Source organism: Canis lupus, chromosome 20 (assembly GCF_003254725.2).
Source record: "Canis lupus dingo isolate Sandy chromosome 20, ASM325472v2, whole genome shotgun sequence".
NCBI classification, from domain to species: domain Eukaryota; kingdom Metazoa; phylum Chordata; class Mammalia; order Carnivora; family Canidae; genus Canis; species Canis lupus.
The window spans coordinates 360065-374683 of NC_064262.1; the positions used below are offsets into that span (position 1 = coordinate 360065).

The 14619-nt window shown below is 46.7% G+C and overlaps 1 protein-coding gene and 1 pseudogene across 10 annotated transcripts in view; both read right to left on the minus strand.

The window, feature by feature from the left end:
• Positions 1–464: 464 nt before the first annotated feature.
• LOC112662952 (E3 ubiquitin-protein ligase RNF152-like) lies at positions 465–7034 on the minus strand (annotated as a pseudogene).
• SLC41A3 (solute carrier family 41 member 3) overlaps positions 6644–14619 on the minus strand; it is a 90815-nt gene continuing 82839 nt past the window's right edge. For all 10 annotated transcript variants that reach the window (XM_025447579.3, XM_035703097.2, XM_035703096.2 and 7 more), the window contains 2 exons: positions 8757–8905; positions 6644–7538 (listed from right to left, as the gene is read on the minus strand). In XM_025447579.3, the coding sequence (XP_025303364.1) occupies positions 7329–7538; positions 8757–8905 (359 nt within the window). In that variant the 3' untranslated portion in view covers positions 6644–7328. The remainder of the gene's footprint in view (positions 7539–8756; positions 8906–14619) is intronic.

Genomic DNA, 14619 nt, shown 5'->3' on the forward strand with positions numbered 1-14619 from the left:
AAAAAGGGGAAAGAAACCAGCACTGCATGTCCCTGCTGAATTTTTACCTGGATTCTCAGGACTAATTCTACTTGTATACAAAGCATCTTTGTTTTAAGCTACCACCTTTAGAGAAAATCACATCGTATGCATTTGCACGGTTTGACGTTTAAGTAGAAAACGTTTCTCTCGTAACATGATTTTGAACAATCAGAAATTACGGTGCATTTCCTAAATGCTTATGAGGATGCATGCAATCATCTTCGAAGCTGTTGCCACCAACACTCAGAATGATTTGCCTGGCACCCTGTGGAGACCTCTCCTCTGCCCTCCGGGATTGTCTTCCCTTAATCAAGGGGCAGCCCTGAGGCCAGCGCTGGCACCAAATGCTCAGCGTCGCCCCCCCACCTTCTCGCTGGGATCCCATTACCAACAGCTGCTCAAGTCCTAGTTGGCACCCACGAGAGACTTTGCCGCAGGCCCGCTCAGCCACAGGATACCACAGTGAAGCGCTTAGCAATGCAAGACGGGTTGTGCAGCGCGACGCCCAGGAGGAAGACCAGGACGCAGGCCACAGGATCACAGTGCACACCCGAGACCAGGTGGAGCTTTGCACCCCGCCGCCGCCGCCTCCTGGGGCGGTCCCCCCGACGCCCTTGCTGGGGCTGCTGTTCCCCAGGGATCGTCACCACCCTCCGTGACGGGCTTCTGCTGGCCCCGGGGCAGCAGGCGGCAGCCCACGTCTCTGGGCAGCAGCGCTCGCTCCTTGGAGATGGGCAAGGGCAGCATGTAGCACCCCTTCGCTGGGAAGTCTGATGAAGCCCGGGGTGTGCTGGGTCGCGTGCCGAATGGTGATGACCGCCAGGACCTCGGGGTCGTTGGGGAGCTGTGACACGGAGAAGCCCGGGGGCAGCTTGGTGATGCCCCAGCTCGTCCTCCTCTGCTGGAGGCCCACGGAGCAGCAGGTGTGTTTGCAGTGCAGCAGCTTGGGCCTTCGACTGGGGCTGGAGTCACTGAAGCAGATCTGACACGGCAGCGGACTCCCGGCGGGGGGTGTCCTTCGTGGCCCGGGGGCGGGGAGGCCCAGGCCCAGGCCCAGGCCCAGGCCCAGGCGGAGGAGCTTGCTGTCAGAGGCCGGCGCCCGCGGCCTCCTCCTTGTGGTCTTTCCTAGTGGCCAGGCGGCCCGGGAGCTCACAGGCCCAGGGCACACGCGGGTATGTTAGTTTGTCTCTCCTCGGCGGGCTCCGGCGCTCCCTGCAGAGGCGGCGGCGGCCTGGCCCGGTGGTCCCTGATGGAGGCTTGGCGGCGGCTCGGGAGGCGCCCCACCTGCCCGCCGCCCTGAGCGCTCCCGGTCGGAGCCCGCCGCCAGGAAATCAAGCATTCTTTTAAGATCTTCATCTGGGGATCCCTGGGTGGCGCAGAGGTGTGGCGCCTGCCTTTGGGCCAGGGCCTGGTCCCGGAGTCCCGGGATCCAGTCCCACGTCGGGCTCCTGGCATGGAGCCTACTTCTCCCTCTGCCTGTGTCTCTGCGTCTCTCTCTCTCTCTCTCTCTCTCTCTCTCTCCCTCTTTCTCTCATAAATATAGAAGTAAAAAAATCTTTAAGAAAAAAAGATCTTGATCTGTGAACTTGAGAGACCTGTCCCCTTGAGATGCCATCTATTTCCAGGAGTCACCTCCCTCGTCAATTTTAAGTTTAGATTTCTAGCTGAAGTGCAATTCCAAGAGTCTAAAGTCTCTTTTAACTGGGACATGTGGACCTAAAAGTCAAGTTCCTGAAGTTTGACTACTGTATGGGTAGTGAGGAGGACCGGGTATCGTCTCTACCAAGGGGGTTCAAGGCAGTCTTTCTTCTTAGACCTTCCAAATCAGAAGGATGGGAGAAAAGTGACTTTACTATGGAGAGTTGTAGGAATCCACTGAATCCACTTCAGTTTATATGTATATCACAAAACCTCAAAGACAGTACGTAGGACTAAAATCTGAAACAAGAGAAAAAGAAAAAAATAAAAAAGAAGTGATGGCCACTGTAAGCAGAGAGGTGGACTTTCTGGGGAAGGATCAAATGGCAACTGTAGACATTAAAATCATGCTAACCACACAGGAATTTAGTGAGCTCCTGAGCATGGAGCATTCAGTGAGCTTGCAGGTAGCGCCCCAGGACTTTCACAAACTTAAATATAACCCAAAACAGACCAATGAGAACAGTCAGGAACTGTGGAGAATGAGAAAGGATATAACATCTGTGTAGGGAAATACTACAAGGAGAAGAAAACACGGGACATAGAATTAAAAGAAATAAATACTTGAAGTACTAATGACAGAAAACTTGTCTTTCATGTACCTGAACTACAAACCCATACGTCTCAGAAAAGTCCAAGCAGGATATCTATCATGGGACCAACACTTTGCATGTGATATAACTTTGTGAAACATGAAGATAAGAAGAAAATGTTGACAGAAACTTCCCTGGAGCAAAACGAGAGTCATCAAAATTTCATTGGTTTCTCTTCAGCCAGACAGAGAAGCCAACCCAGAGTTGGAGGGACAGATTTTAAGTATGGAAAGAAAAACGCTGTCCATCTGAAGTTCTGCATTCATCAAATGACCTCTCCAAATTGCCCAGTGTCCAGAACTTCCGTGCTTTTTGTCCTTCTTTCTAATTATTGCTGGCACTTGAAGAGTTCTCTTCTCTCTCAGGCACTGGGGAAATTTCATAAAAATGACATTTTTTTCTTTTGGAGTTTGATTTGCCAACATATAGTATAACCCCCAGTACTCATCCCGTCAGGTACCCCCCACAGTGTGTGACACTCAGACACCCCATCCCCCCACCAACCTCCCCTTCCACTACCCCTTGTTCATTTCCCAGAGTTAGGAGTCTCTCGTGTTCTGTCTCCCTCACTGATATTTCCCCCTCATTTGCTCTCCCTTCCCCTTTATTCATTTTCAGTATTTTTATATTCCCCAAATGAATGCGACCATATAATGTTTGTCCTTCTCCCTCTGACTTACTTCACTCAGCATAATACCCTCCAGTTCCATCCACGTCAAAGCAAATGGTGGGGATTCATCACTTCTGATGGCTGAGTAATATTCCACTGTATACATAGACCACATCGTCTGTATCCATTCATTGCCGATGGACACCGAGGTTCCTTCCACTGTTTGGCTATTGTGGACATTGCTGCTATGAACATTGGGGTGCAGGTGTCCTGGCATATCCTCTACTCTCTACTTCCATGACTTGGACTATTTACATACCTTGTGGTCACACAAACACATGGTATTTGTGTTTCTGTGATTGGCTTATTACACTTACAATAATGCTCTCTAGCTTCGAGTCAGTAAGGGTCTGAGAATCCACTAGAAAGATCCAGGAGACAGTTGATGACTGAACACACCCTCAATGACAGTAGGAGGAGTGGTTGGGCCCCTCCCTAACAACAAGATTGCTAATGCCATGTTTCCCTAGATTTGGGTGTGGAGAACCTTGAGGACTGAAGGAATGAGATGGGAAAATCTCCAGGTAGGAAACAATGCTGAGTAAACCCAATGGGAGATTTTTCCTGGGGAAAGTTGGGTTAGAGCTGCACATTTGGAGACTGAGCAAGTTGCATAGGAAATCAGATAAGAAAATGAGGTATGTGTAGGAATCACATTTGTCCACTTTATAATTTCGTGACAAAATAGTAGAAAACAAGCCTTCAGTGTGCGGGGTTTGTGAACATCTGTTCTCACTTTCTAAAAAGTACCTTTCCCTACACTTTCCCCTCTTTGCCAAAATCAAATGTCCAATCTCGGTTCTGTCTGGTTGACATCACTTGGGAATCATGCATGTAAGAGTTAGGATCTTTCTTGTCATTGACCTCCAGGGCACATAATCTGTGGCGACACAAGAACTCGCTCCCAGATACCTGAGCCTGGAGACCTGTAGGCTGTGCCAGGTGGTGGGTGGGAAGTAAAGTCTGTAACTGACAGGACATGTCACATCATGTTCATGTCTCTGTCCTCACTTTGCCTCCTCCTCCAAGACCTCTCGTGCAGCTGGATTCATTAAAGACTATTTGCTGTGAGGCTCTGCACGTGCTCCATTCTAGTTTGGGCCTTGCCACCCTCCACACCTCACCTGAGTGTGATGTAGAAATGTATTTCCTTCTTAGTGCGACCTCTGCACACATGCTCTGGAAGTTCTCAGTGGATGGTAGGATTTCTTTTTGTTTGTTTGTTTGTTTTGTTAGTCTTTCTTTTAGTCTTTTTTTAATAATAAATTTATTTTTTATTGGTGTTCAATTTGCCAACATACAGAATAACACCCAGTGCTCATCCCGTCAAGTGCCCCCCTTAGTGCCCGTCACCCATTCACGCCCACCCCCTGCCCTCCTCCCCTTCCACCACCCCTAGTTCGTTTCCCAGAGTTAGGAGTCTTTATGTTCTGTCTCCCTTTCTGATATTTCCCACACATTTCTTCTCCCTTCCCTTCTATTCCCTTTCACTATTATTTATATTCCCCAAATGAATGAGAACATACACTGTTTGTCCTTCTCTGATTGACTCATTTCACTCAGCATAATACCCTCCAGTTCGGATGGTAGGATTTCTAGAGGGCTGTGTCAAGGGGCTGGTTGTTGGGGCTCCACCACAGACTTATTCTCATGGACCTGCTCACCTGCCACCTGACATTGATCAGGTCCAGGACAGAGACTCTGGGGAGCAATCCAGGGGTCTCTGCTCCCCTCCAATCCAGTAGCACAGCCACACAACCGTGGCCCTGCCTCCTATCAGGCCCCTGGTATCACCACACTCTGACATTTCCTCAAGCTTCTCCAGAACGTACATCCCCATCCTCTCTTTCCAACGTCTTGGGCAAACTCTGGTGCGTAGCATGTGTTCATGTGGCCCTACTGTTATGGATATTGGAATAGAACTGTAGGTACGAAGTCAGAGATCAACCTCCACAATACACAGGGGAAGAGACCCAGGCTGGGGAGGACCTAAGGAAGGGACAGATCATCTGGAATTCAGGATACCTCAACCCTGGAGAAGTGAGGTCTAGGATATCACCGCCAATAGTTCTGTACTTTACTTTCCCCCACCCACCCTGAAATCATTTCTGCGTTGTCGATTGGAAACGAGTCTGTGGATTCAGGGGGTTCCAAGGAATGAAAAAATATGGTGCCTGTAATGTATTTGCTCCTTCATCCTTTTTCACTTCCTCTCTTTGCTCTCCACAGGTTCCTCTTTACACCACTCATCCATTTTCTCTTTCTAGGACTCTGGCCCTGTAGATCCTGGTATCATCCAGGCACTGGAAGCCTTGCCTCATCAGGGTCTAGGAAATCTCTGCAGCCACTCTCACCCCCTTCCTTAGCACTGCCCAGCACCTGACCCTGGGCCTGCACCACTGATTCATGGTGAGTGATCTGTCCTGAATGGCCCAGCAGGGAGCCAGGCCTTAAGTCAAAAGCCAGCCAATCTGGCTCTGCCCTAGACTCCCTGCACACAGTCTAGTTCTACCCTACCCTGCACATGGTCTAGTTCTACCCTAGGTGACTCTGGTCATACTTGAAATCTTCCCTTCCTTTCAGCTGTCAAACCTTCTCCATTACAGGACCCAGGAGAAAGAGCAGAGGATGCAGTTTCTCAGCAGGAACACAAAGCCGTGTAAATGCGCAGTGCCTGCCACGAAAAGGGTAAGGGAAAGAAGTACACGTGTTGCTCATCACTCCCTCAACTTTCTTGGTGGGTCTGCAGCTTGATCAGCCAAAATGCCTAGGTAGCTGCTCTTGCCTAGGTTCAAAAAATAAGAGGATGGCCGACATCTATGCAGGCCACTGGAGGATGCCCTGAGCACATCCCCCAGGGACCCAGTAGCTACTCCCATCATGCAGCAGAGCATGAAGGGCTATGTCCGCCAGCAGCTGCTTCCCTTGGACGCAGGGCTCTGGGTGCCTGAAGGCCATCATGGGCAGGCCTGGACAAGGTGTTGTGCATTCTTTGCTTTCTGAAGGGCACCCTTGATGCTGTTCTTCATCTCCCTCTGCAGGACACAGCCCTGCCTTTGTAACAGGCTCCAAGTCAGCAGAGAGCTTGCTCTGTTAATCACTAGTTGTGAAGAGGCATTTGGGGGTGGTCCTGTGCTCCCCCTACCAGGCATCTGTTAAATGAGTGAAGACACAGGGCACTCCAGTGCTCCCACAAGCACGACTGCTCCCCTCTCCCAGATTTGCATTCCTCTGGCACATGGTAGGCCCTGGTATCAAGGTGGGAACATGATGGGATCCCCATTTTTGAGCAGAGGTTTTTCTTGGTTGAGTGTTCACTTGGTTTTACAGATATGTAACTGGTCAGTGTGTTGTTTACTTGGTGTTTTCATTGGGGGAAGTTGGGCTGGAGCTTCCTAGTCTCCCATTCTGCTGATATCACTCTCTCTCAGTTTTCTTTTAAATTTATTTTTTGTATTACCTTAGTTGTAGTAATCATTTCAGACTATTAACTCTAAGAAATGAACAAGGGGTAGTGGAAAGGGAGGTCGGCGGGGGGATGGGGTGACTGGTGACAGGCACGGAGGGAGGCACTTGACGGGATGAGCACTGGGGGTTATATGTTGGCAAGTCAAACTCCAGTAAAAAATATACAAAAAAAATAAAAGAGACAAAGGCCAAGTATAATATAATCTATGTTTTATTTTATACTTCCCTGATTGTTAAAATCTAAACAGAAGTTTTGCTTAAACATAAAAAGAAAAAGAGAAAACACATTGATAGGATTAAGTACTAGGAGCAGAAGGAGGGTGTGCAAGGAAGGCTGTCCTGGAAAGGGTTGCACATTTGCAGACACACCAGCAGAATGGCCCACAAAGCTTGGACCCAGTGAAGGCTGTGCTTAAGCCATAGGTCAGTCCTGAGGCTTGAGCATAGAAGGTGTCTCCTTCCTGCTCCTCCCCAATCCAAGCTGCATGGACACAGAACAGGGCCAGCATATCCCTTGAGTGCACTGGACAGGTCTCTTCCTTCAGCATCTTCAGGCCAGAGTCCCCTGCTCTCCACACATACATGTGCACTTATGTGCACTCACCAAGCACAGGGGTACACACTTATGTCCAGGAACATGCAGTCACATCGACACACAAACAAAGCTTCTGATTTCAGACCTCCCTCACCCTCACAGGCTCAGGTTCCAACTCCAGAGTCAAGATGTGCGTCAGTGTCATTAGCAGACTGACAAAGGGCCATTGCAGAGGCAGGATGTCAACCATCCTTCCTGAGGACCCAGCCAGGGAGAAACTGTATTCTGTACCCTTCTGGTGTGAAGGAAAATTCTACTGAGCAACTGGGGCTGCCTGAGTTCATTAGGGAGGTCCAGATGCCGCTTCTGAGATGCCATCCAGCTCTGCTTCACTCCTCAATAACCAGTTGATAAGAAAGCACAGAGTCAGGAGCCCAGTTCCTAGGAGGTCCCCCAGCCCTGTGAGATAGGGGATACAGTGGTTGTCTGGATCCAGGGCCTGGTGCCATGTCAGCCGAACCATCACTTCTGCCAGGTACAGCAGAATCGTCACCTGGCAAGCAAGACACACACAAAAAATGACAACTAAGTCAGAAAGCCAAGTGTCACTAAGAAACACTAGCAGATTTCAAAGGCAGAAACCAAGGTGACCATGTCAACTCCAGGGAGTTTCCTTCCTCCCACTTTTCTTGGGGTCAATGCCCAGCTCTGAGCTCATGCAGAGGCAGAAAGGCCACCTTCATCCATACTTGCCTAGCCTCCCTCTCTGTGGTCAGGCCCTGCTCGTGTCATCCTTAGGTGTTAGACCATCTCTGCCACACCAGCTCCTCTCACTGTCCTTGGAAACTCAAGACACAGACCTTACTGGGACTTTAATTTGGGTTTTCTGGAAGCCCTTGGATGAACAGCTTTGGACAGTAAGCCATTCCTGAAAGTGCTACTGGCTAGTCTGCACAGTCCTAGCATTTCATTTCAGGGCTCCTTGGTCCCCTGACCCAGGCTGACTCCAGCCCCTTCCCTGCTCAAGACAGTTTCTCACTGTACCCCAGCCTATCCTTCAGAGTCAGGGACATGCAGCCACTGCAAGTGTCCTAACTCAAGGAGATTTGAAAATGTCAGTCCCTGGTTCTAGCATTGCCCTCCTAGAATTGCCCATCAGTGCCCAGTTATCTCTGCGGACACCTTGGTCCCAGGAGAGACACTGGCCATCTAGTCTGGGCAGACAGCCTGCAGAGTACTACCCAGAGGCAGGCATCAGCTTGACCTCTTTCATCATGTCCTTATAACCATCCAACCCTGACTAAAGTCCACATATACCTTTTAGCAACACCCCAGCAGGGTCTCTGCCCACCCTATCTGTGATGGGTGATGTGCATGGCCCATTTCATCAGCTAGATCTCCTCAAACAACTTGCTTCATGACAACTGGCTGCAACTTCAGGATCATCCTCTGATCCTCTGGTAAGGTGTGTCCAGCATGCTATATGTAGTACTGAGTGTTCCTTGTCGGGAGTGTACCTTATGAAGTGTGCAGTATAGCATGTGTTGTATGTAATGTGCAGTGTGAAGTGTGCAATGCAGAATGTGGAGTGGCCTCTGTGTCTGGATCATGCCCTTGGGCTTGCATAAGTTGACTTCTTAGAAGATGGGGGCTGTACCCTGCCATGTCCAGGAACCCACCACCCGTACCCCTTCAGCATCTTTCCCAGGACAAGGAGATAAATCTAACTAACCACCGAATGCTGTTCTGATATTGCTATAGTTATCCTTACCTGGATTAGGCTTGCTAGCAGATAGAACACCACAAAGATCTTACTGTTTGGGACCAAATGGCCTTCCACCAAGTAGATGATGTAGAAGAAAATCAGATGGCCTGGAACCACCAGAAAGAGCAGGACTCGGGCTGATATGGAATTAATTTCTGGAAAAGACAAAACCAAGGATGTTGTATGACCTTTTGGACAGCAGAGGCCACCTTGGCATGTGACCGTCTCCCGGGAGGCATCCACATTCATTTATCTACTACATGAGTGTTTACTGAGCACCTACTACATGGCAAGCATGTTCTAGCAGATGGGGATACAATCCTGTCCCTTCCCTCATGGAACTGACATCTTAGGGAAGAAAAAACCCCCAAAAGTGAGTAGCAGAAACAAACAAGAAACATCATTTGAAATTGACCAGTTCTAAGGGGAAAATAAACCAGGGTAAGGTAGTAGAGAACAAAGTGTATATTAGTATGATGAATACTAGAGACTAGAAGCCCCCTAGAGAAGATGACATATAAGCTGACATATGAATCTGGAGGAGAGGACTCTGGGCAGAGGAAAGAGAACATGCAAGGGGCTTAAGGTGGAAGGGAGCTCTGGAATGTGGAAGAACAAAGGCTCAGCATGTGGAATTAGTAATCCATGGAAGGGTGGGACATTCATGGGGGGCCTCAGGCAGCCCCTTCCTCATGCTATACCTCTGGGATCTATTTGACACATTCTCTTTTGGCTTCAGCACTCAAAGAATTTGAGACTCTGCAAAAAGTATGACTTCTCTGCCCCAAACACTCACACTTTAAAAACTGTAACATGTGAATGCAACTGACTTCTCAAACAGAAATAGAGTTTCAATAAAAAGTCTCCACTTGTCTCTGAGTTAATATATTTCATCAAGCTAATAAGAAAGAGGAGGAATGATCATAAGGCTTAGAAGCTAAAAACACTACCATAAAATAATATGTAGAGAAAGGTGAGAATACTCAAGAGCTCCAAAACCTATTCATGATGAAAAAGTAGACAAGCTAAGAAGATTCTTTGGAAAAAAAGTAGAAGCAAAATAAATAACTGCTACTGGCAGCTGACACTAAAACTCAAGAAAATCTATAGAAACACTACGTAAATAAAAATTCAGTAAAAAAAAAAAAATGCTGCTATTACTGGCTGCCCTCCACGACCCAGATCTATGTGTTGTAAGCTAACCCTCAATGTGATTATATTTGGAAATGATTAGGTTATAAGGGCACAACATTCATGAATGCCATTAGTGCTTATAATCTTTTAAGAGAGACCTCAAAAGGCTTCTTCACTCCTTCCACCATGTTAACAACACAACAAAAAGACAACTGTCTAAGAATCAGAAAGCAGGCCATCACCAGACAGAATTTGTTAGTGCCTTGACCTTGAACTTACACCCACCAAGCTATAAAAAATAAGTTTCTTGTGTTTATGATAGACCCATTCTATACCTCCATTATAGCAGCCTGAACTAAGGTACAGAAATAATAGAGAAAAAGAAATAGATTTTCTATATATAAATGACAAATTAGAAAATGTAATAGGAATTTCCACTTTAAGACAAGATGGCTAGATATATTTCTTCCTATTCCTCTCATTAAATACAATTAAAACTCTTGAACATTATATATAAATCAAACATAAGATTTAAAAAGGGGGAGGGGGATGGGGAAAGATGGCAGAAGAGTAGGGCTCAGAAGTCACCTGTCCCCACCAAATTACCTAGATAACCTTCAAATCATCCTGAAAATCTACGAATTCGGCCTGAGATTTAAAGAGAGACCAGCTGGAATGCTACAGTGAGAAGAGTTCAAAAGAAATAAAAACAAAAGGCCTCCCAGGGGGAGGGGCCCCGCGAGGAGCCGGGCTGAGGCCGGGGCGAGTGTCCCCAGGACAGGAGAGCCCCGTCCCGGAGAAGCAGGAGCTGCACCAACATTCCCGGGTGGAAAGGGGCTCGCAGGGAGTTGGAGCAGGACCCAGGAGGGCGGGGATGCCCTCGGGCTCCCGGGGACACTAACAGACACCTGCGCCCCGGGAGAGCCGCCACGCCCCGAGGCCGAGCTCCTTGAAGGGCTGCAGCGCGCGGCTGGACCCGGAGCATCTCGGAAGCGGCTCAGACAGAGGCAGAGGCTCCGCACAGAGGTGGCTGCGGGGCCAGGAGCGCGAATCCAACAGCGCAGGCCCAGGAGCACAGGGCGCCAGGGACACAGCCCAGGATCTGGTGCTCCCTCTGGGATAGGCAGAAGCCAGGAGGGCACAGGACAGCAGGGACACTACTGCCCCAAGCAGAGCAGATCAGCGGCCCCGCCCCCGGAGCATCCAGGCCCTGCAGAGGGAGAGCTCCATAGTTACTGCAGGAGCTGAATCCAGGGCTCCAGAGCGGCTGCCACCACTGTTGTCGTTCCTCCTGGGGCCTCACAGGAAAAACAACCCCCACTGGAAAAACAACCCCCACTGAGCCTCACAGTGGCCTCACCGGATAAACAGGATAAACATCACTCACTGACGCCTGCACCAGGCAGGGGGATGAACATCTCCCCCAAGTGCTAACACCTGTAAATCTGCACAGCAGGCCCCGCCCCCAGAAGACCAGCTAGATGGACAGGGGAAAAACAATTATTGACCAAGCAATACTGGAAAGTTTCAGGGTAAGTCGAGGGATTTACAGTATACAAAATCAGAGGATACTCCCATTGTTTTTTTGTTTTGTTTTCTTTTTGTTTTATTTTTTAATTTGTTTGCTCCCCCCCCCTTTTTTCTCTTCCTTTTTTTTCTTTCCTTCTTTCTCTTCTCTCCTTTTCTCCTTTCCCCAACACAACTTGTTCATGGCCACTATGCACTGAGCAAAATGACTAGAAGGAAAACCTCACCTCAAAAGAAAGAATCAGAAACAGTCCTCTCTCCCCCAGAGTTACAAAACCTGGATCACAATTCAATGTCAGAAAGCCAATTCAGAAGCACTATTATAAAGCTACTGGTGACTCTAGAAAAAAGCATAAAGGACTCAAGATAATTCATGACTGCAGAATTAAGATCTAATCAGGCAGAAATTAAAAATCAATTAAATGAGGTGCAATCCAAACTAGAGGTCCTAAGACGAGGGTTAACGAGGTGGAAGAACAAGTGAGTGACATAGAAGACAAGGTGATGGCAAAGAGGGAAACTGAGGAAAAAAGAGACAATTAAAACATCCTGAGGATAGATTAAGGGAAAAAAGTGACAGCCTAAGGAAGAAAAATCTACATTTAATTGGGGTTCCCGAGGGCGCAGAAAGGGCCAGAGGGCCAGAATATGTATTTGAACAAATCATAGCTGAAAACTTTCCTAATCTGGGAAGGGAAACAGGTATTCGGATCCAGGAAATAGAGAGATTCCCCCCCTAAAATCAATAAAAACTACTCAAAACCTCGACATTTAATAGTGAAGCTTGCAATTCCAAAGATAAAGAGAATATCCTTAAAGCAGCAAGAGACAAGAAATCCCTAACTTATATGGTGAGAAAGATCAGATTAAGAGCAGACCTCTCTACAGAGACCTGGCAGGCCCGAAAGGGAGAAAAACATGCAGCCAAGAATACTTTATCCAGCAAGGCTCTCATTTAGAATAGAAGGAGAGATAAAGAGCTTCCAAGACAGGCAGAAACTGAAAGAATATGTGACCACCAAGCCAGCTCTGCAAGAAATCTTAAGGGGGACTCTTAAAATTCCTCTTTAAGAAGAAGTCCAATGGAACAATCCACAAAAAAAGGGACTGAATAGGTATCATGATGACACTAAATTCATATCTTTCAAAAGTAACTCTGAACAGTGAATGGGCTTAATGACCCCATCAAAAGGTGCAAGGTTTCAGACTGGATAAAAAAGCAGGACCCATCTATTTGCTGTCTACAAGAGACTCATTTTAGACATAAGGACACCTACAGCCTGAAAATAAAAGATTGGAGAAACATATACCATTCAAATAGCCCTCAAAAGAAAGCAGGGGTAGCCATCCTTATATCAGATAAATTAAACTTTATCCCGAAGACTGTAGTGAGAGATGAAGACGGACAATATATCATACTTCAAGGATCTATCCAACAAGAAGGCTTAACAATCATGAATATTTATGCCCCAAATGTGGGAGCTGCCAAGAATATCAATCAATTAATAACAAAAGTTAAGACATACTTAGAATATAATACACTTATACTTGGTGACTTTAATGTAGAGCTTTCTACACTCGATAGGTCTTCTAAGCACAACATCTCCAAAGAAACCAGAGCTTTAAATGAAACACTGGACCAGATGGATTTCACAGATATCTACACAACTTTACGTCCAAACGCAACTGAATACACATTCTTCTCAAGTGCACATGGAACTTTCTCCAGAATAGACCACATACAGGGACACAAATCTGGTCTGAACCAATATCAAAAGATTGGGATCGCCCCCTGCGTATTCTCAGACCATAATGCCTTGGAATTAGAACTAAATCACAACAAGATGTGTGGAAGGACTTCAAACACGTGGAGGTTAAGGACCATCCTGCAAAAAGATGAAAGGGCCAACCAGGAAATGAAGGAATTTTAAAGATTCATGGAAATTAATGAGAATGAAGATACAACCATTCAAAATCTTTGGGATACAGCAAAAGCAGTCCTGAGGGGAAAATACATCTCAATACAAGCATCCATCTGAAAACTGGAAAGAACTCAAATACAAAAGCTAAACTTACACCTAAAGGAGCAAGAGAAAAAACAGCAAATAGATCCTACACCCAGCAGAAGAGAGTTACTAAAGATTCAAGCAGAACTCAATGAAATCGAAACCAGAAGAACTGAGGAACAGATGAACAAAACCAGGAGTTGGTTCTTTGAAAGAATTAATAAGAGAGATAAACCATCAGCCAGCCTTATTAAAAAGAGGAGAGAGAAGACTCAAATTAATAAAATCATGAATGAGAAAGGGGAGATCATTACCAACACCAAGGAAATCAAAACGATTTTAAAAACATATTATGAACAGCTATACACCAATAAATTAGGCAATCTAGAAGAAATGGACGCATTCCTGGAAAGCCACAAACTACCAAAACTGGAACAGGAAGAAATAAAAAACCTGAACAGGCCAATAACTAGGGAGGAGATTGAAGCAGTCATCAAAAACGTCCCAAGACACAAAAGTCCAGGGCCAGATGGCTTCCCTGGGAAATTCTATAAAACGTTAAAGAAGAAACCATACCTATTCTACTAAAGCTGTTCAGAAAGATAGAAAGAGATGGAGTACTTCCAAACTGGTTCTATGAGGCCAGCATCACCTTAATTCCAAAACCAGACAAAAACCCCACCAAAAAGGAGAATTATAGACCAATATCCCTGATGAACATGGATGCAAAAATTCTCAACAAGATACTAGCCATTAGGATCCAACAATACATTAAGAAGATTATTCACCATGACCAAGTGGGATTTATCCCCAGGATGCAAGGCTGGTTCAACACTTGTAAAACAATCAATGTGATTCATCATATCAGCAAGAGAAAAACCAAGAACCATATGATCCTCTCATTAGATGCAGAGAAAGCATTTGACAAAATACAGCATCCATTCCTGATCAAGACTCTTCAGAGTGTAGGGATAGAGGGAACATTCCTCAACATCTTAAAAGCCATCTACAAAAAACCCACAGCAAATATCATTCTCAATGGGGAAGCACTGGGAGCCTTTCCCCTAAGATCAGGAACAAGACAGGGATGTCCACTCTCACCAGTGCTATTCAACATAGTATTGGAAGTCCTAGCCTCAGCAATCAGACAACAAAAAGACATTAAAGGCATTCAAATTGGCAAGGAAGAAGTCAAACTCTCC